The 21,407-nt window shown below is 40.7% G+C and overlaps 2 protein-coding genes across 2 annotated transcripts; both read left to right on the plus strand.

Annotated features, from left to right (window-relative positions):
• The first annotated feature begins 45 nt into the window (after positions 1 to 45).
• Positions 46 to 13,614, plus strand: LOC137177366 (MAGUK p55 subfamily member 4-like). The gene is made up of 22 exons (XM_067583613.1): positions 46 to 1,180; positions 2,907 to 3,029; positions 3,209 to 3,330; positions 3,550 to 3,627; positions 3,720 to 3,803; positions 3,911 to 4,042; positions 6,469 to 6,550; positions 7,040 to 7,125; positions 7,621 to 7,695; positions 7,788 to 7,984; positions 8,918 to 8,976; positions 9,091 to 9,108; positions 9,237 to 9,278; positions 9,366 to 9,386; positions 9,556 to 9,570; positions 10,352 to 10,393; positions 10,575 to 10,748; positions 10,945 to 11,025; positions 11,248 to 11,341; positions 11,647 to 11,755; positions 11,918 to 12,052; positions 12,499 to 13,614. The coding sequence occupies exons 2-22, from the start codon at positions 2,972 to 2,974 to the stop codon at positions 12,688 to 12,690; spliced, it is 1,896 nt and encodes a 631-aa protein (XP_067439714.1). The 5' UTR covers positions 46 to 1,180; positions 2,907 to 2,971; the 3' UTR covers positions 12,691 to 13,614.
• A 1,193-nt stretch (positions 13,615 to 14,807) lies between these two features.
• On the plus strand, positions 14,808 to 21,079 carry LOC137177365 (transmembrane protein 237B-like). The gene is made up of 14 exons (XM_067583612.1): positions 14,808 to 15,011; positions 15,270 to 15,305; positions 17,712 to 17,743; positions 17,845 to 17,858; positions 17,954 to 18,025; positions 18,739 to 18,867; positions 18,995 to 19,088; positions 19,343 to 19,500; positions 19,619 to 19,751; positions 19,845 to 20,036; positions 20,297 to 20,370; positions 20,468 to 20,555; positions 20,637 to 20,758; positions 20,850 to 21,079. Exons 1-14 carry the CDS (start codon positions 14,991 to 14,993, stop codon positions 20,912 to 20,914), a joined length of 1,230 nt encoding a protein of 409 aa, XP_067439713.1. The 5' UTR covers positions 14,808 to 14,990; the 3' UTR covers positions 20,915 to 21,079.
• The last annotated feature ends 328 nt before the right edge of the window (positions 21,080 to 21,407 follow it).

Consider the following 21,407-nt stretch of genomic DNA (forward strand, 5'->3'; position numbering starts at 1 on the left):
TGCAGACTTGGAGAGGTTATGAAGTTTAAAAAAATAGAATAATAATCTTTTCTTTCATTGTTTTAGTGTTATTTCTGCTGTAACTTCACAAAGTTAATATTTTCTGAGAAGATAAATGATAAATTAATGCAGAAGAGGCACAAAAACAACCACATTTCTTCACCCACAGCAGCTAAAATAGACAATATATTGGAAAATGTAAAGTCTGAAGCATCTTGAGGGAAAATAAGAAGCATTTTTCACTTTTAATTGCAGATGTTTCTTCTAACTGGTCAAGAGGAGTCCTTCACTCATCAGAGCCGATAAATCCTCTCTGTGTTGTTCTTTTTGAGATCGGAGGGAGGGTGAGAATTAACCTACAGACACCAACCCTGTGTGTTCAGAGCCTTAAGCTGTTTTTGTTTAGCGTAAACGAGATAATCTCAGTGTTTTGGGCACAATAACATGTCTTAGGACTTTGTTTTCAGACGGAAGGAGGAGAGTTTCCTTGAGAATTAGAGGAGATTATCTTGTTCCTGACAGATTTTTGGGCTTGTGCTGAATAAGTAGACCAAAGATCTTTTATTTGAGCATCATGTCCACTCATCCTTAACTCCAGCTGTTGTGGCGGATCTTTTAATTACTTTCTAAAGCCTTTTTTTTCAACCTTTACTGCTCCCGCTGTCCCCTTTTGCTTTTTCTGTCTAATTAAACACACACTAATCACTTTTTTTTTCCTCCCCCTTAACTCTGACTCTTTCTCTGAACTTTGAGTACAAAACGCTCATCTTTAAGCCGTTCTCTTTGTCCTTTTTGAAGAAGCGACGACACCTGCGGTAAATTCTCTCCCTCTCTCTCTCAGTCTGCAGAGTCACCTCCCTCTCCTCCCACAGCTCCTCCTGCGTGCCGCTGAAAGCTGAAAGAGTTAAGAAGATTTGGCAGCTCCGCAGGAACCAGCCAGCCGGTGAGGGTGGCCAGAGGCAGGCGGCTCACTTGCCCAGGATTAAATGGGATCGGGAGAGATTACAGCTCCCTCTCTCTCTCTCTCTCTCTCTCTCTCATATCGTAGCTGATGAAAGCGTAACACTCCGTCCAGTCTCCCGGGGAACATTTTCCCACCATATACACACTTTTCTGCACCTGTATCTGTGCTAGAAACCTGCAGGATCTGGAAGATAAAGGCTTGTGGCATCTCCCAGAGGTAAGATGCATTCAATTGCTTCAAGAAGAAGATTTGAGCGAAGAGGGCTTGGAGGAAGGCCACAGGGATCATCCTCTTCCTCCTCTTTAACTACAGAGTCTTACATTTATTACATACAATCACCTTTTTAAAGATTATCTTTGCTTGAGTTCATCACGTATGTCATCTCGCATGATTGGCACCTTCCCATCAGGGTGTGACAGTTTATTTGCAGTCATGATCAGAGATATATTGGCGGTAAAACCTGTCAGAACTTAGTTTATTCACCTGTTTGTTTACAGAGGAAGAGATTAACCCCTTTCTTGGGTCGTCACGGTGTCCTTGTTGTCAACCGGACGTCACACACGAACCATTTCTTCACAATAGGACAGTTTTTTGGTTTTTTTTTGTTCATACTGGTGTTTTATTTCCCTCCGTCATGGTTAACCAGCCGGAGATTACAGTCTGCTCATCTCTATATTTACATCACTGCTGCTTTTACGGGCTGCCATGAAGTGTGCCATTAACCTCTGATCTGGTTCACACTGATGGAGTTGTTACTACACTCCTACCTGATCCCACTATACGCTGAAGGCCGGATTACTAACCAGGCAAAGTGAAGCCCCCCAAAAGTCTCGCTGCATGTTGTTTATTTTGATTATTTGACTTTTGCACATTTTTTAGGGAATTTTGCCCCATTGAAGCACAATATCAACTAAAGCAGGTTATTTATTATTAGCTAATGTTGTGTATATTGTGCTCACATGGGACATATAAGTTAGTCAGTAGTATTCCAGCACAGAAGTACTGGCTGATCTTTAAATAATGAAGATGTGATGTGTAATTTGCTTTGTGCGCTCAATGTATTAGAAACCTACAGCTGACAGGATTCACACACAATTAGGAGAACTTTCCCAGTGGACCAAGAACCTTTTGAGGAACTAAACCTGAGTTTTGACAGGAGGAACTGAGGACTGAATTAAGCTCCTGTAGGATGAAAAATTCCTGTTTGGAGAGCAGTTCTTTCCACAGCGACAGTAGAGCCCCAATATCACATGTTTGTCTCTGGGTTTTTCTAACAAGTGAATCCGGCTTTGCCCACACACACTCAGTATTTCTCTGTGTGGTGGCAAAGCACAGAAGTACAGACTGGAAGGACAAAGTAGTGATTTCAAAGAAAACTTCAAATAAGAGGAATGTCCAGAAACTCAGCAGACGAGCAGATTAAAAACAAAACAAAACAGAAATGCATTCAAATTGATTTTGATGATGAAATGTAGAAACATCTCAGCAACTGCAACAAACATTGGAGACAAAAGTTAACAAAATAAAACAAAGAAGTTGTCAATAAGCAACTTAAGAAACTACAGAAAACAAAACATCAGTTCAGGCGACATATAGAATATATGAGAATATAAATATTACTTTGTTTTCAGTGGATCTCATTGACATGTGAGGTCTATTAAACATTTCAGAGCAGCTTTAAGGATTTTTTTTCTCTTATGAATAAAAAATGTGCAAAAATATGAAAACACATCAATATTTCAGTAGATGAGTTTTTATTTCAGTAGCAACATATTATACAGAATCACAAGATGAAAATGTAATTAAAATATGAAAGGTTGTATCAAAAATAAGAAGGCTTAATTGCAGTGCGACATTTTCTATTTCTGTTGAGCAAAATACACAAAAATCTGAAAAAAAAATGTAATCAGGACAGTTTATTGTGTTTCCTCCACTTTTCCAGGTTATTGCCGGTCTCGGTAAGCAGTCAGCAGGTGGTCGGGGTCAAAGGTCGGGGGTCCAGTGACCATGAGGCAGGCGGTGGAGGCTCAGGTGTTAAACCCCCACTGTGAACTCGGAGAGCACGGTGAGTGAGAGGAAACAGATTTTTATCACTATTTATTACAGTAACATACTGCTTCAGCCTTCTGGATACAGGCTGATAATCCATTCTTCTCTGTGTGTGTGTGTGTGTGTGTGTGTGTGTGTGTGTGTGTGTGTGTGTGTGTGTGTGTGTGTGTGTGTGTGTGTGTGTGTGCGCTGCAGGCCTGCGTCAGATCCTGACAGATGTGATTGAGGAAGTGAGACAGTCAGTAAATCAGGATATTGATGGAGCAGAGATTCTCCACAGTCTGCTGAACGCGTCCTGGCTGCAGTCGTTGCTGAAGGTCAGAATAAACTCGTCTAATACGTCGACATCAATTATCACTTCCTGCTGTTGATATCTGACCGAACGTTCACTATCAAGATGTTTTATAAACAGCTAAAATTGTGTTTTAAGATTGTAGGCAATGTAGAAAAATTCAGGCTTGTGAAAAAGGGAAATAGGCAACTTAACTTAATGTGTAATATGTCAGGTTTTAATTATTTGATGACCTTGTTTTCAGGTTTATGAGTGTCTCCAAAGGTACCTGAGAAACTCCCCAGCGCCGGCTCTGGACTACGCTTCAGGACTCTCATTTCAGGTTTACACTCTTATAATAATAACGTTCATTCATTTTGTACAAGTCTTCACTTTTTTAACTGTAGATATGTGTTCTCTTTCCTCTCTGTGCAGCTGGCGATAGACATCAGAGCGTTGCCAGGCTGCTCCGCAGAGGCCAAGGAGCTCTATCGGCTCCTGCGACAACCTCACCTGCAGGTAAGAAACCACGTGATGAAGTTTTCAGGTTAGATAATAGAAATATTTTAGTGGTTTTGGTGTGTTTTCAAACACTAGTATGACGGTCTGATCTGCGTGTTATCCAGGCTCTCCTCTCAGCTCATGATACGGTGGCCCAGAAGGACTATGAGCCGGTGTTGCCGCCGATGCCGGAGGACGTGCCGGACGATGAGGAGGCCACCCGCATCGTCTGCCTGGTCAAGAACAAACAGCCTCTGGTGAGCTGCACCGCTGAAACCTCCTCACTCACTCAGAATCAAAGCGTTTTATAAATGTAGTTATCAGTCAGTGAAGTTTGGTTCGGGGTTTATTGTTGTGCCGTTCAGACTACCTGACCTGAAAATGAGGTCACATTTTGATGGGATCACCCCCTTCTTATGTATGAATTTTGTTTTTTAATCCCTCCTCACAAAAACAGGTTTTCTGGGATCAGAGAAACTCATCCGATCAGCCTCTCTGAGCTGTAAAGAAACCGAATGATTCAGTGAAGAAAGTTCTGGTTTGAAACCGTTACTGGGAGCATTTCTTTGATGCTGCTGTTCCTATTCCAGTACTGTGGAAGCAGATGCTCATGGATATTTTAATATGTAGCCTTTTTTTTTTGGATAATATAAATCAAACAGCTGACTGCACCCAGCAGACACCAGATGTTTGAATTTATAATCTTTCATTTGTGTAATTGTCTGTTGATGCTACAGATGATTAATAAACAGCTGGAAGAGGAGACGTTTGACATAAAATCATTAATAAACTTTCTTCCCTTCATCATATCGCAGCACTATCTAACTTTTAAAGGAAAGTAAATCATTATTATTAATGAAGCAGCCTGTCTCTTATTTCCTCTACCTTTGAGTGACTCTGTTGTCTCGCAGCTTCGCAGCCACCAGAGAGTCGGGCTGCCGCTGCCCAGCGCCTCCCCTCCCTGTGCAAAAAGCTCCAGAGGGGGGATCCGCAGTCACTGGGACACCCTGAGGCATCTCACCTTGCAGCAGCTTCACCGAGGCGGTGCGTTTGGCCTCCAGGCCGCCGCCGCTGCTGCTGCTGGGAACCACAGCGTGGATGTCAAGAATTCATCATGGTGTAGCGTGCGGAGAGGCAGCTACCCGCCAAGTGAACCGCCGTGTCACCCGGCAGCTCGGCCATACCCTCCGCCTCGATATAAACCGATGAGTAACTGTCAGATGTGCTGTAGCAAGCCGATGAGTCAGTGTAGAGTTTACACCAACCTGCTCTGGGAGCAAAGTCTGAACCGCTCTGCGCCTTCAGTCTACAGCTCCGCTCTGATCGGTAAGAAAAGATGTGTTGGTTTGTCATCATCCGTCATGGCGCCCTCTTCCTCCATCATTCATCACTTTAACTCATAATTTCTCATGGATTAATAATCTCTGTTTTCTTGTTGGAAACATCATCATCAAAGAGATCAACAGCGGAGACGAGGATGAAGCAGGAGAGTCCGCTGACGCCCCGTCTCCACTTCCCATCCACACCCCAAACACATCCCAGCCAAGCCTGCCTCCTAGGCTTCGAAACCAAAGCCTGCGCATCCGCACGGCTCCCCCCAGCCCCATGCAGCCTCGACATGTGTTGGAGATGCCCCACGTGCCCCCTGTGGAGCTCGCCAAGCAGGAGAGTCTGGACGAGTTGAGGACCACGGTGCAGCTGGCCGCCACCTCCATGGAGAGCAACACCAAGGACATCAAGCTGCTCGGGGAGAAGATGGCAGCAGCTACCGAGCGCATGTCTGAGACGGTGCAGGACAACTCGCAGGCGTTGGTCCTGCTCAGCCAGGTGGTGGACCGGCTGCAGATGCTCCTCGCCACCAGCAGGACTGAGACAAACGTCCCAGCTGCTACAGCAAAACCCGCAGACGCCGAGCAGGACGGCACACCCAAGAAAAGCCAAACTCCAAAGAGTCGAGGGCAACGTCCGTCCCTGACGCACCAATCCAGATGTTCCTTCCCCTCACTTCCTTCCTCCAGCTCCTCCTCCAGCTCCCTCAGCAGCTGCCTGGATGCTCCCTCCACCTCCCAGGGGACCAGCTGTCTGTCCGTGTCTTGCCGCGAGTCACCCAGGACGACCCTGAAGAACAAGAAAACTCCTTCGCCTCAAAAGAAGCACTTCAACGCCGAGCTCCAGGCGTCCAAGCATCCTTTAAACAACGGCCTGTTAGACGAGCCCAAGGAGGACGCCCACGCTGTGAAAGGAGGCGGCTCGAACCAGAGGAAGAAGAAGAGGAAGAAGGCGACATGAGAGAAGCTGATGAGCGTCCAAAAAGTGGACTTCTTGGGTCATTTCAAGCCGACTCTGCAGAGCGGCTGAGCTGCAAATGTGCACAGTGTTAGTTGACATTTTATTTTGTTCCTTTCATTGCGTTTCATGTCGTTTCCCTCCATCGTGTTGTGTTCGTTCAGGAGAAGCTCCATTTCATTCGTCTCTCCAAAGTTCATCTCAGGATCTTCATCAGTATTCATTTGAAGCTTTGGTTCCGTTTTAAAGTTTTTCTTCCATTTCAGCCCAAAGTGTTTCCATCCTGTCCTTCCTGTAAGATCCATCAGTATTATTTGTCTCCATTTATGTCGTTCAGTGTGACTTCTGCACGCCAGCAGCTTTATTAATTCTTTGTTTTTTATCTTTTCCGTTCTAGGGAGCGACTATTAAGAGAAACGACATCACAGGGGAGATTTTTGTTGCTCGGGTGATTCATGGAGGCCTGGCTGATCGAAGCGGTGAGTCTTTACTCTCAAGGATAATGTTTACAGATTGAATGCAAATCGTGGCCTCGTGTCGCCTACTAGAAGGTGGAATTTATTTATTTGAGTGATGATGTGTTAGTGATAGCACAAGGTAACGACTGAGTATTTGCAACCTCTTTAAAAACATAGAAAATCTGGACTTAACCTAAGATTAAAGGACAGTTTACAAGCTTTCAGAGCTTTCAACTGCATCTCACAGTCTTCATTCAGCAAATATAAGTGGCTCTCATCCAATGTAGAACTTGCATACATACATAAAGGTAAAAAATGAACTTCCATGCTCAATTTTTACTGTTTCCTGTTGTTTATGCACATTGTTGATGTTATGTCTACTTTCTAACCTAATTTAGATTATGTTATATTATATGTAATCTGGATATATCTGTGTGTGTGTGTGTGTGTGTGTGTGTGTGTGTGTGTGTGTGTGTGTGTGTGTGTGTGTGTGTGTGTGTGTGTGTGTAGGTCTGCTCCATGCGGGGGACAGGATCATGGAGGTTAATGGTTTTCCTGTGGACGGGATGGAACCGGAGCAGGTTATCCAAGTCGTGGTAGGTCACCGGTTGTTTTATTCCATACACCTTCATGTCCGTCATATTATTGATTACTTATTGGTCTTATAGTGTATTATGTTAAATTTTGGGGTTGTCAGCTTCCATGACAACTGAGCAAAGTCCTTTCACTTATGAAGACTATGAGATGTGGTTGAAAGCTCCAAATAAACTAAACCTCATAAAGGTTGAACTGTTATATATATAATTTTACCTCTCTCCTATCTTTGTACTAAAGTGCCAAATTGTTCTGTTGTGTCCTATTTGGTAAAGTAGAAATGCCAAGAATCATGACTTACAATGTCACGATTCAACAGATTACAACAGATTAAAAAAAATATTAAAATATGAAAAAGATTGAAAGCATCACGCGATGTTGGGGAGGTAGGAAGCAGAACAGCCTGTTAGAGTCTCACCAGGTTCGTGTTTTACTTTGAATAATACTTTAGAGCACATATAATCTTCTGACGCTTGTGTGTCTTCACATCCAATCAGCAAGCCAGGTCGCAAGGCACCATCATGTTCAAGGTCGTTCCCATCACAGAGAGGCCGGTCCACAACCAGACGATGGTGAGTCATCTCCTCTTCCTGCTGAACTTTGACACTTTCACACATAAAATCACTTATGTTGCATCTTTATAAACTAACCTGTCGTCTGTCAGCTGTATGTGCGCGCCATGGCCGACTACAGCCCTCAGCAGGATCCCACAATCCCCTGCGCCGACGCCGGGATGAGCTTCAGAAAGGGCGACATCCTGGAGATCGTAGACCAGACTGACGCTCTGTGGTGGCAGGCCAAGAAACTTCCCAGCAACACGGCCTGCGCCGGCCTCATCCCGTCCACCAACCTGCTCAAACGGTGAGCAGAGTTTACTGTTTAGCCTTTTATATGGGATTAAATTATTACCAGTAGCTGCCCAGTATGAAAACTTTTACCAACTTTTGTTTTAATTAATACCAACAAGTTCTCTGAAAGCAGAGCCCACACACACACTGGCCTGTGTGTTTCTGGCAGGTTTAACATGTTGCTGATGTTTAAGAAGAACATTATAGCAAAGATGTGATGTGATTGGTTGTGTGACGTCCTGTCATACGTGAATCATGTTTTCTGCTGGGTGTCATTTAGAATATTAGAGCTGATATGATACCTGGTTATTAGTACCGATACCAAAACAATACTTTACTTTGAGAAAAGCTCATGTCTTTTTCTACAAAAACCTTTTTTCATTTAACAAAACAAACATTAATGTAATCAAATGTTAAATGATCTAAACATAAACAGCCATACAAAGGCTTTGCCTGAAAAAAGTCTAAAATTGGCAAATTGATTATTTAAATGAGGAGGAATATGAATCTGATCAGATATTTGATTCTAGTGATCAGTTTTTGACAGACATTGACATTTTGGTCGGTACCAAAAAAATATTGAAGTTTGATAACCAACCCTCCTCCTAATTTTTGCACATTTTTTTCACCAAGTTGAAGATTTGTAAGGAATATTGAAAGACTATGTTGCTAAATGTAAGTTAAGCATATTGCTATGATGGTTTTCTTTTTTTAAAAACATTTAATGTAAGAATCATTTTGCTAAATTTACTTGCTGAACATGTGATTCTGCTGTAGTTAGGAGGATTGTCAGATATTCAGTAAATCCAATAAAACTGAATTTGTGGTGAGAGAATAAATTATGAGCGCTGGTTTTTTAGGAAATAAGCTTCTTGAAGGTATTATGACCTCAGAGCTGATGTGAAGAACTTGTTATATCTGAGTGTGAATCTGCGTGTTGTTGCAGGAAGCAGAGGGAGTTCTGGTGGTCGCAGCCTTATCAGCCACATGCCTGCATACAGACCTGTGAGTTCACTCAAATGTCTTTAAATCATTATTTCTTCAGCATTGACAGCCTCTGAATGACAAATGTGTTTTCATAAATACCTGTAATTGTGTTTCATCGCACGCTCACTAAAGTGAGCACAGTAGAGGAAGGTAAGAAGTACTCACATTTCACCTCAGATGGTTTACAGTTTAGGTTTAGTTTTAGCTTCAGATGTGAGAATATTTACTGCTTTGTCGTGATTCAAAACTCCTTTTTTATTTCTATTTTTTACCCGCAGAGGAAGACATGATGGCCATCGATGAGAAATGTGTCGAAGCAGGTAAAACTTCACTTCACTGTATGTTTGCTGCTCTGTAAATACCTGCTTCTGATTAACTCCCATTATGTGTGTTTTTCTCTCTGTCAGATGAGGAGGCATTTGAATCTGGTAGGTAAGTCTTTGTTGAGTTCATCTGTTTTGATTCGTAACAGGAACTCTTGTGAAATTTTGTGCTGCAAAATACATAAATAGTGTCGCTCTGCCTCGTTTCCTTCATCTAAACCATTTGTTTTTGTGTCTTTTCCAAACCTTTCTGCTTTCTGATGGGAAATGTCAGACGAGCTCAGAGAAGGTGAGAAAACCACAACCAGAGTCTACAAGTCAGAACTTTGTACTTTAAATGTATGGAGGACCAAAGATGACTCGTTATAAAATTAATAAATGAATGCATATATAAATAAATTGTTAAATAATTCAGAAAATAACAGATTGCTGGTTTACATGTGCAAGTTAAGTCAGATGAAGGTGGAGACTACAAGTCTGTGTTTTATTTGAGGTGTGTTGCATTATGGGAATTGTAGGATCCAGTGTTTTGGGAGTTTGACTCATACTAGAGACTAAAAGTTGGGATATCTCTGCTTCTTCTGCATTGATTTAGTTCCCCACATGTTATGAAAGTGCAGTAGTGAATGTAGAAGTGCCCTTTTAATTTGACTTGATTTATTCAGACATTTCCTGTCAAAATAGGACTTTTTGTTTGTCAGCATTATTTATTTTTCCAGCAACAGAATTAAATCCTCTCAACAAACTTTATTTAAATTTGGTCCTCTCAATAGACACACTCATTTATTTTCTTTTCCCAGTTTTCAGTGACTGTTATATGGAAATGTCGGCCCAAAATATCATCACATTATTGATATTGTGGTACTGAGTCAAAAATATTGTGATTCTGGATTTTGCATGTTGATTTCTTCTCTCCTGATGAAGAAAACTGCAGCTGCTTGTGAATAATTTAGAGGCTGCTGCTGTTGTTACTGTGATTTGGATTATTTTTCAATGCGATTTGTGCATTTTGTCTGTATTTATTTCTTTGTTTAATTTTTCACTCATCTTCTCCTCAATTTGCATCTCAGACGAGGATGACTTCAGCAGCAACATTGAGGGAATCTACTTAGGTGAGTCTTCAAACGCTCTGATCTGCATATTAAAAGTCACTGAGATGAGAAATTTAAAGAGGGAAAAGATCATTTTTTCAATCTTATTATTCAGTAGTGTTATTAGTATGCTAAAGTATGCTAATTAGTATCAGTTATGTTTTTATATAGTTCCAGTGAGTGTGTATTATTTTCTCCTCAGTGGGCTTCAGGCGCAGCATGCGTCTGTGTCGTCGGCGGTGTCACAGCACCACCCAGCCATCCTGCCACACCCGCTGTCCCAGCAGCTGCAACAGCGCCCTCAACAGCCCCTACGAGGAGGTGGTGCGCTACCAGCGCCACCCGCAGGACCCGCAACGCCTCATCGTCCTCTTAGGTGTATAAACTGTCTGCTTCTGAACTTCTCGTAAATGTTTTTCAAGTGCAAACAGTTGGATGTGTTGTAGGAAATGTTCAGCCAGCTCAGTATTTGTGTATTTTGTGGAACACAGTGAATGAAAGAAGCATTTCTGCATTAATAAATCCTCATTTACAATGATAAAGAGTTAATAAAATGTTTCTGTCTCTCTCAGGTCCGTCTGGCGTGGGCGTGAATGAACTTCGGAGGCGCTTGATTGAAATGAATCCCAACATCTTCCAGGGAGCGATACCTCGTATGTACCAATCACTGTCATCCAAGTTTACAATCAACTAAATGACCAAAGTTTCTCTTATTTATGTTCTTTTTTTTCATTCTAAAATCTCTGATTTTGGGTTTTTTTGGGTTAATTTATGATGATATGATTATTTTTTGCTTGTCTGACTCAAAGAGGAAAACTAACATATTGTATGTTATTTTACTCTGTGAATAATGTGTTTCTCTTTTCCGTCACCAGACACCACGAGAGCACCCAAAGGATACGAGGAGTCTGGCAGAGAATATAACTTCACCAGCCGTGAAATCTTTGACAACATGGTGTATAACAACAGGTACGACTGATTCTGATGTGAATCCATGAATGATGAATGAACGTAGTGGTGACACTGACACACTTCAGTGATATTCTTTGTCAAATCTAAACACAATATTGACCTTTGTGGGTTTCATATTGCAAGATTTTATTTTACAAACGCATGAAAACACTTAAAAGAACAGCAAAAGCCTTTTTTTAAAAACATGAAATTAAAAATGCTCCTGAAATGCTTCTGATTCATATTAAATGTGGGAGGATGAGTCTGTGTCCTGGTCAAATTTAAAGGACTAATGCATGTAATAAACCGATGATGTCCAACAGCTTTCTGGAGTACGGAGAGTACAAAGGGAATCTGTACGGCACCAGCATCGAGTCTGTGAAGGGAGTTTTAAACAGCGGAAAGATCTGCGTCATTGACATCGAACCAAATGTAAGTCCAACACTAAAGGTTGAAATTCAGGTTTTCAAACCGCAATCAAGAATCAAAATTACCTCTTAGAAATTTCACAAACAGCGTTTCTTATTTTTGCCTCCATACGTTTGTAAAATAGAAATAAGCTTTAATTTGACTTGAATTTATTGCTCCGTTTAGGCCATTCAGGCAGTGAGGACTCATGAACTGAGGGCCTACGTCATCTATGTGAAACCGCCGCCAATGGAGCGCCTCAAGGAGACGAGACAGGACTCGTACATCACCACCAACTACTACGTCAACCGACCGTTCAAAGTAAGAACCACCCTCACCTTTATGCTGAGTTTTCTTTTGTCTTGATTTCAAGTTGTTAAATGTTGTAAAGGCAAACCTGAAGGAAATCCCATTTACTTAAGTTTTCTTTAGTTATTTTAACATGTAATTGTTTAAAAGAGCACAGAAAGTACCGGTAAATTTGCACTAATTTGATAAGCATGTCAGTGTTTTTCTCTTGACACGATTTCCTAAAACCTAATTAAATTATAAAGTCATGTGACTCAAACTTTTTAGCAATTAGCCCTGATTTTAAGTCCCAAATTTACACTGAAACCTGCAGCAGAGAATAATCATTTTGACGTCTGAATTTGGTTTATTTTCTCGAGAGCGAGCAGAAAGCTCCAAATAAATGACACAGAAATGATGAGAAACTGCGTGTAGTCCAGTTGAAGCTAGAATCAGTTCTGATACGTTTCCTCCAACAGGACGAGGACTTCCAGGAGATGGAGGAAGCAGCTCGGAAGATCGAGTCCCACTACTGGCAGTTCTTCGACCATGTGATCATCAACGACGAGCTGCAGGACTCCTGCGTCCAGCTGCTGACGGCGGTGAGGAAGGCGCAGGACGAGCCGCAGTGGGTCCCCGCCAGCTGGATACGACCCACCGCCGAGTCGTAAGAGAGGACAGAAGGAAATACGAGGGGTGAAGTGAAGCGATGAGACCCCTGTTACCATGGCAGCAATTTGGGACAAACCCCACTGTAAAACATGTTACTCCAAACACACAGTTTCACAGATGAAATCAATTTGGTTTATGTCTAATACTGCATGTTTGAGGGGGAGTAGGGCATGAAAAAACTCTAAATATTTTGATCTTGCTGTTTCTGATGTGCTTGATCTGATTCTTAAGTCGCTTCAAATCCCCAAAGATAAGATGGAGATGGACTCAGGCCCGGAGAAATCCCTGAAACTGTGTCAGAATGTATTTCTTTAGAAATGAGAACTAACTACTAGAGTAAACTATATTTTCTTAAAGCTAGTACAGTAGTAAAACTAACCGGTTTACGACAGCTATAGTAACTCTGCAACCAAGGAGAACCATCTACTTGTGGAACTACAGGATGTCAGATTTCTCGGCGTACTGCCTCAAACCTTCATCTCTGAGTGTTTGAATTGTTATAGGGAGGAAAAAGATAGTTTCCTGCTTCTTTAATTTGAGCAAAACAGCTTCATTTTCTGCCCTGCTCCCCACTCTTGTACAGAGATTTGGAATTAAGATTGCGATCTTTTTCCGATTTATGTTTACACTCTAGAAATTATGATCTGTTTGGTTTTTTCATTCTGCATTTCTGTCATTTATTTGTGTTTTGCTGTAGCCTAAAAGTGTGTCATTGCATGCCAAAAAATTGTGATGATTAACATAAAACTGTGTTCGGCGAGATGTCACAAACTTTACACTTTGTGTCCTTATTTCATTCAAATAATTTGATGAAGGTGAATATAAACTGTAACAAAACTGTAACAACAAAAACAATGACATTTTAATATTTGTACCAGTTTGTGACAATAATAAAAAATGATTTCTGACAGTAAATATTTCAATCATTTAGTCAATTGGCCTTTTTTTCAAGTGTTTTGTATGAAATCAGATTTGTTTCATAATAATTGAACAACATCTACAGAGAATCATACAAAAAATGAATGGAAAGTGAAGAAAAATAATGTGAAACATCCCAAAAATGACCCCAAAGGCAAAATGGAACTTTCTTTTACTGATTGTAATTCACCACAGAAAAATCCTGATGAGTGAAAGAAAAATAGAAAATATTATAATCAGATGTCTTGTGTGTAGTTATTTTGTCAGTCTTGCCTTTGAAACAAATCTTATCCCATATTTTGGATCCTTGCCTCTACTTCTTCTTTGATGCTTAACGGCACTTGGCATCCATATTGTTGCATTACTGCCATCTTCTGGAGTCAATTAACTCCTCCAGTGTCCCTGATTGTTACACTTTTCCTATCAGCCCTGTTCTCCGAGCATCTTCTGCCCTGTCTACTAGAACCACACTCCAGTATGCTCTTTAACTCTGTTCTTGTCATCCCTTATCTTTCTATTTCCTCCAGCATGTCCTTCCTTCCTGATATATGTTTATTGTAGATGATGATAACATGTTCTACAGTTTCTGGTACCTGTTCACAAAGACCGGTTGGATGCTCACCTCCTTTTCTGTTTCTTACACTGCCTACTCTATTTTGAATTGTAAATGTCTCCCCCTTATCTCCTGATCCCACTGCTGTCTTTACTGGTATTTTCCCACACAATGCCCTTTCCCTCTGATTTTGATGACTTAATATTGATTTCAACAGCTGCTTCTTTTGCCAATTTGTTTGCTCTCTTGTTTCCTGGGATACCTGGATGTGCTGGGACCCACATGAATGTGACATTTTTACCTTGTCTAATTATTCTTAGTTGATAAACAAAGCAGATCCTGGTCACTTCTGGCTGTAAATGTCTTAATGCTTGCGAGGGCCGAGATAGAATCACTACATATTGATATTTAGCTGCAACTAACCTGTTCAATCCATTTTAATGTCATCAGCCTGGTAAATAATTGAACACATTCTGCCTCTACTTGCTTGCTATGTGGATGGTCACCAGTAAATACATCCGGACCCGCCCTACTCTGCCTTTGATTGGCTTACCGTCTTAGTCTAACCAATAATCTCACTCCTCATGCCTAAATCTAACCAATCCAACAACGAAGGCAACGAGTACTAGCCAATCAGAGACAGAGTAGGGCGGGGCATAACGGGTAGCTGCTCTCTGCTTGCACAGCGTAAATAAAGCAAAAAAACAGCTCGAGCAATCAAAGTAAACGTGTCGTTTTCTCACTTTTAAAAGTTTGTAGTCATTGAAATATACAGTTTATTTAAGCATGATTTAACTGGATTAATATTCAAAGGTGAAATTTCGGAGTATGGAAACGGGAGGCTCGAAGGTAACACATTGATGTCCACAAGTAACGACTGTTAGCGTAACGTTAAACCTAACTAACGGTAGCTAGTTTAACTAACGATATTTTTGGTTTTTACTAATATTTTGGTGTAAAATAACGCAAACTGTTGTTAGCTAACTGCTAGTTAAAGGCTTCAGGCTTGTCTGTGATAATAACATACTATATATCCATTTAATTTAGCGTCACATGTATTAAAGTTACTTATAAATATTGCTTATAAACTATATGTTGCCTTTACAGAAAATGCGACCCAGGGAGCTGCCGCCTCTTCCACAGGTCAGTCAACCAAATACAAGTGTTTATAACCTAAAGTTATTAAAGCACTCTGCTATGACATAGTAGTTAGTTACTATTATCTATATACTCATTTAAACCTGCACTGTCCTGAAGGGAAACTTTGCATCTGGAGCTGCAACTAACAGTTATTTTTCCTATTGGGAAATGTGTTCATTATGTTTTCACTTTGTATAAATGGCAAAATAACAAACACCCGCCCACTACAAGTTAACTGGCTCCTTTATATACCATACTTAATCTGATCAACAGCCATCAAATGTATTTAAAGTATAAAGTATGTGATACTATGACTGGACAATGTGATCGTAATATATCAAATATTACGCTATTTTTGACCAAATACCTCAAAATTAATAATATATCAATATTGTAGGGATGAATATTGGTGCTTTCACAAAATATTTACACAATCGGGTTTTTATAATCATCAATAATGTGAATATGATGACTAAGTGGGTAAAGACTAATAATAGAGCAACTAGAATAGTCTGGTAAGTTCAGATAATTACATCATTCAACTGTAATTCAGCCTTTAAACCAGGAAAAGAAACACTTATGCAATATCATGATATGCAAAATCTAAGACGATATCTAGTCTCTTATCAGGATATAGGTATAATATCAATATGTTGTCCTGATTGGAAACCAGGGAAAGTGAGGAAATTCACATTTCCGCAGCTGTAATTTCTCTTCAGATTTAATTATTAATCTCTTAATCCTGGGTTTAAGAGGTTAAGTGACAAAGAGAATAAATAGATTCTCTAAACTTTTTTTGATTGATTAATTAATCTGTTCCTCAGCTAATCTTTTGAGCACAGTTTGGATTCCAGACAGGAAGGACCCAAAAGTAGAACCAATCACCTGCCAAACGCTGGTAAAATATACGACTGGCTGGTTTCACTCACCTGCCAAAAACCACAATGGTCATCTATTGAGTGGCTGGTAAACTTTGAACATTCACAACAAAATAAAATACACTGGTGCTATAATAAATAACAAATAATCTGTTAACTGATCAGTCAGTTTAGCAAAATACCAAACATGATCTGACTTCAGCTTCTCAAATGTGACAATTTTGCTTCTTTTCTCTCTGTTATATCAGTATGAAGTGAATATATTTGGGTTCTCAGCTGTAGGCTGAACTGTATAAGTAATGTGTTGCAGCTGTAAAATACACAATAAAGCCAATCACAACACACAAATATAACATATACATCCATACAAGAGTTAATGGAACCTGACAGGCAAAATTACTCACCTTGAAGATTTGTGGATTTACATAAAATAAAGCAAAGTCAAGGCAAATGTCACAAATAAAGGAGTTGAATTGATTTGAAGTGTCACTTTTATCCATAAATGAGTAAAACAGAAAACTTTACTAACTCAATTTATTAGTTTTTGATTCCATTTTGCAAGGAAAATAGGATTTGGACAACAATATTTTATAAATTGATAACACAATATAATCATAACATGATTCCACTGAAAGTCTGATTGATAAAAATGCAGCATCTGAGGAAAATTAAGCAGCTGGATACCAAGACGGTGATATCTGAGTAAAATCTTGTCTCTCCTGAAGAAAAGAAACTTTTCACTTCTTGATTATCTGCCAATGAAACCGTCAGAAAGATTAGACCAGCGAGCTTCTATAACAGCAGATCCTACAGACGCACTTAACACTTCACTCACCCACACACACCAACACAAACACAAACACACCAACACAAACACACACACACACACACACACAAACACACACACAGTGCTGCTGCTCCAAGAGTCTGAAAAGGTTTAAGTGTGTTTGACCTCTGCCCTGAGTAATCCCTGCTCCTGGCAGATGTATGATCACAGATTTAGCTGCGGATTTAAAGGCGTCAGCCAGGATGTTACATGTAGCTTCACTGTACTCTTACTTCATTCTTGGGTGGGATGGCCAGAAAGACGACGGTAAGGTTTCCTCTCAGCTGTCTTATGTTACAAGTTAATGTTAGTTAGAGTTCATCTGTCACTGTGTAAGAGAAGGTGAGTTGTTTTCTTGTAGTGTTGATCTAATTTGAAAAGAAGACTCCAAGCAGAGATTTATTTATGTGTTTCAGTTCATTGTCACCTTTGATTGGTTGTTTTTGTGGCTCTCAGCATGATAGTCAGAAGGTAAACTGGTGAGATTTTGCACAGAGCTTCTTTTATGCGTCTTGTTTTTCAAATAAAATCAACTTTTTGACCGTTTTTCCTTCACAGAGAACAAATATTGTTCATTAGATCATAAAAGTAGGAATTAAAATAAATCTGGTTGGGTGTTGTTGACTCATGAATGCTGTGAAAACGTTTTCTTGAACATAAATACACGTAGAAAACAAACCTTTTTCTCCCTTTCTGTTTCTTCAGCGAGGGCAACGAGCACTTCCCACAATGCCGAGGTAGGTTAACGTGTCTGTGTTGTCTGTATCTACAGTGTTTACGCTCAACAAACAAACTAAACTTTCCCTCTTTCCTTTGTGGCATGTACTGACACATGAAGTCAAGACACAGCTGGTGAGTCAGGATTTGTTAATTATGTATTTCTCTTAAATTAAGACGGAAGCTCTTGATTTGATTAAACCTTTTCTTTCACTTTTCATCTCGTGTAGGAGACGTACTGGTACCAAAACACAAGAAGAAGAGGGTGAGGAAAGAGGCAAATGGAGTCGACGATATGGACGGTACATAACACACACACACACACACACACACACACACACACACACACGTCCACATCCTTGCAGCATCTAAAGTAAATGTCTTTACACTGACAGCCTTTCTTTTTGCCTCATTAAACCTTTCATTAAGCAGAGTTTAAAGGGATGAAGACTCACAACCTGCCCTTTAACCCCGTTGATCTCTCAGTACTTACTAAGATAGTTTGGGTTTGTTTTTCTGTCAGACGTTACTGTAGATGTGTTGAGAATATATTTAGATGAAGGATGATGACTTCAAATCATAAAAGTGAAGGTTCATCATTAGTTTCTGTTGCAAAATTGAAATCAAAACATTCATATTCTGTCCAGTTAATCGTAAAAACTCTGCCTGTCCGTCTCATAAAATCTAAAAATCTGTAACATGATTGAAGATGAAACAGGGCTGCTGTGCTGGTGAAAGTCTCGCTGGCTGTATTTTCTCATCAAAGACTTCAGTTTAAACTACTTCAAGGTCAAGAATCGCTTTTCAGGTTGAAAGTTGTGTCACGTTTATGTGCTTTTCTAGAAAAAAATCTTCAACTTTCTCATGATAAATGAAAAAAAAAACCACATTGAAATGTTGCTTTCGAATCCAAGAAAGATGAGAATGATGCTGGCAGGTGTACATCCTCTTCCCTCCATTCAGAGTAAACTTTAATACTCACATCAGATTTGTTTGTTTCATCTGTCCTGTGTAGATCAGGGGATGGAGATGGGAGGTCTGGGCAGCAGGAGGGTATCTGAGGTAGGGGAGCAACTCACCTTCGAAAGCACGAACGACGCTCCACCGCAGAGGAGGAGGAGGAAAAAGAAAAGTGCCACTATAGGTGAGACTAACCTTCAAATACTGTAGTTTCATCAAACGATGAAAAATACGTTAAGGGAACAGTTTGACTGTGTGGAGGAGGTCGGCTCCTCAGCTGAAGATCTGTGATTGTGTTTCTGGGGTTTCAGATCTTGAAGACGACCAAGCCGACCTGGTGAACGGAGACACACCCGATCAGACCACCGACGGAGAGGAAGTAGTCAAAAAAACCAAAAAGAAGAAGTAAGAATCACTAACACACTGAAAAAAACAACTTTTTTTATGCACAACACCTGGTTTCAGTTTGTTTTATTTCTTTTTGTGTGCATGTTGGATTAAATTAGTGTATTTATGTTTTTCTTCTTTATATATTTGTGAATATTTGAGGTATTTTATGTGCAGGTTGTTTATAACAGAGTTGAAACAGTAAAGACAGTTGGAATTAATGGGAGAAAAATACGACAATAACCTACCGTCTTTATTTCTCATCATCTCAGGAAGTCGAAAGTCGTCGAATCGCAGCTTCCTGATGAGCTGGACATAGAAGAGGATGACATCATCACCGACACCCCGCCTCCTATCCCCCAGCACTCCTTGTTCTCGGCGCCGCAGGGCCAGAGTCAGCCGGTCGGGAAGGTTTTCGTAGAGAGGAACAGTGAGTAATGAAAAATGACGGTAATTTAGAAGATTACACTGAATGATCTGATTGTGTCACTGCCTTTTATATATACTATATACCGTGTGTGTGTGTGTGTGTGTGTGTTCTCATATAGAGCGTTTCCAGGCCGCGGAGCGCTCAGACTGGAGGAAGACCAGCGACCAGATGGAAAACCTGGCGGACTTCCAGCACATACAGCCGCTGTGGACCACCAGAGACGTTTCTCTCAGGGTGCACGAAGGCTTCAGGTGAAAGAAACGTGTCAACAGTTTGTTTGTTGTGTATTTTGTTGTTCAGTCCCTTTAGTTTAACGTGTCTCCTCTCTCGTGTGTCCGCTTCAGGGTGTTCGGTCTGTATTGTCACGGCTTCCTGGCGGGCTACGCCGTGTGGAACATAGTGGTGGTGTACGTGTTAGCCGGGCAGCACCTCACCTCTCTGTCCAACCTGCTGGAGCAGTACAACAGTCTGGCTTACCCGTCCCAGTCTCTGCTCTACATGCTGCTGGCCATCAGCACGGTGGCCGCTTTCGACAGGTAAGACAGCGCCTGCGCAGTCGGAGATGACGCAACTAGTTCACCTCAACCCTAATTAACTGGTGGTTTCATTATCTTTTTATAGGGAAATACATTTCACACAGAGTTTCAAGAAAGTTTAAAGGCAAAATAATCCATTTGTATATAAAAAACACTGTTGAACTTCTCTTAGTAAAGCTTTCCAGCATTCAAACTTCTTATACTTGTGAAGTGAGCTGCTGATATGAAGCAAACACCAACGTAAACTCTTGTGTTGTCAGAGTGAACCTGGCCAAAGGCTCGTTGGCTCTGCGGGAGTTCATCACGCTGGACCCCGTTGCTCTCGCCTCGTTCTGTGAGTCCACACACACACAAACACAAAAATCCCCCCCTCAAACAACCTTTTCTCTCAGTTGACACTCTTATTTGTTCTCTCTTCTGCTTCTATCCAGTGTATTTCTCAGCGTTGGTCCTCTCTCTCAGCCAGCAGATGACCAGCGATCGAATCAACCTCTACCCGGCGTTCAACACAACGTTATGGTGAGTTCACTGGAATCACATTATGTTTACAGTATGTTTCTGTCTCATTATGACACCCGATGATTCGTATTTCCTCTCCAGGCCTCCGGGGTCAGAGCACCAGATTCTCCACCCGTGGGTGACAGTTAATCTGGTGGTGGCTCTGCTAGTGGGTCTGGCCTGGATCTTCATCGCCACCCGACCCGAGACTGACTACACTGAGTGTGAGAGATGCTTTCATATCAATTTAGGGTTTTAGAAAAAGGCAAGTTGATTGAAAACAGTGTGTTTTATGATCTTGTTCTTCTTCCTCAGGTTATCTGATGGCCATGGAGATCGAGCCTCCCAAACTGGAGGACAAATCAGAAATGACGGCCTGAGAAACCGTCACTGTATATCTGCTCTCAGACACTCTGTACAGCTTTGTTGTCACTTTGCACATTTTTTTTGCACTGTATTTTAACAGTGAAGTCTGAATGTGTAGATTTATTTTTGTATTTTTGAAATGTGTTTGTCTTTTTAAATACATGGTTTTATCCAACAAATCCAACAACGCCTCTTTATTACAATCTGATGAGATTAGATGGTTGAAATCTGCTGGAATATAAAGTGAATCTGTACAGTTCATGATCACACTGAATGGTTTATTTTTATGTGTTTTATATCGATAACACTTTTCTCACTTTTCTAGGCTCCCATTGATCTTAATTTGCAAGTATCAAATATCTATAAGTTGAATCAGCATCAGGCTTTAGATCAATATTTTGCAAATGTAATACTTTTTGTTTATTATGTCCTAAAGTTCAAAAAGCAGTTGAACTGTCGGTAGAAGAATAAGAGATAAAAGCAGTTAAAATGTCAGTTGAACTGTAG

Source organism: Thunnus thynnus, chromosome 24, assembly GCF_963924715.1.
Source record: "Thunnus thynnus chromosome 24, fThuThy2.1, whole genome shotgun sequence".
NCBI classification, from domain to species: Eukaryota; Metazoa; Chordata; class Actinopteri; order Scombriformes; family Scombridae; genus Thunnus; species Thunnus thynnus.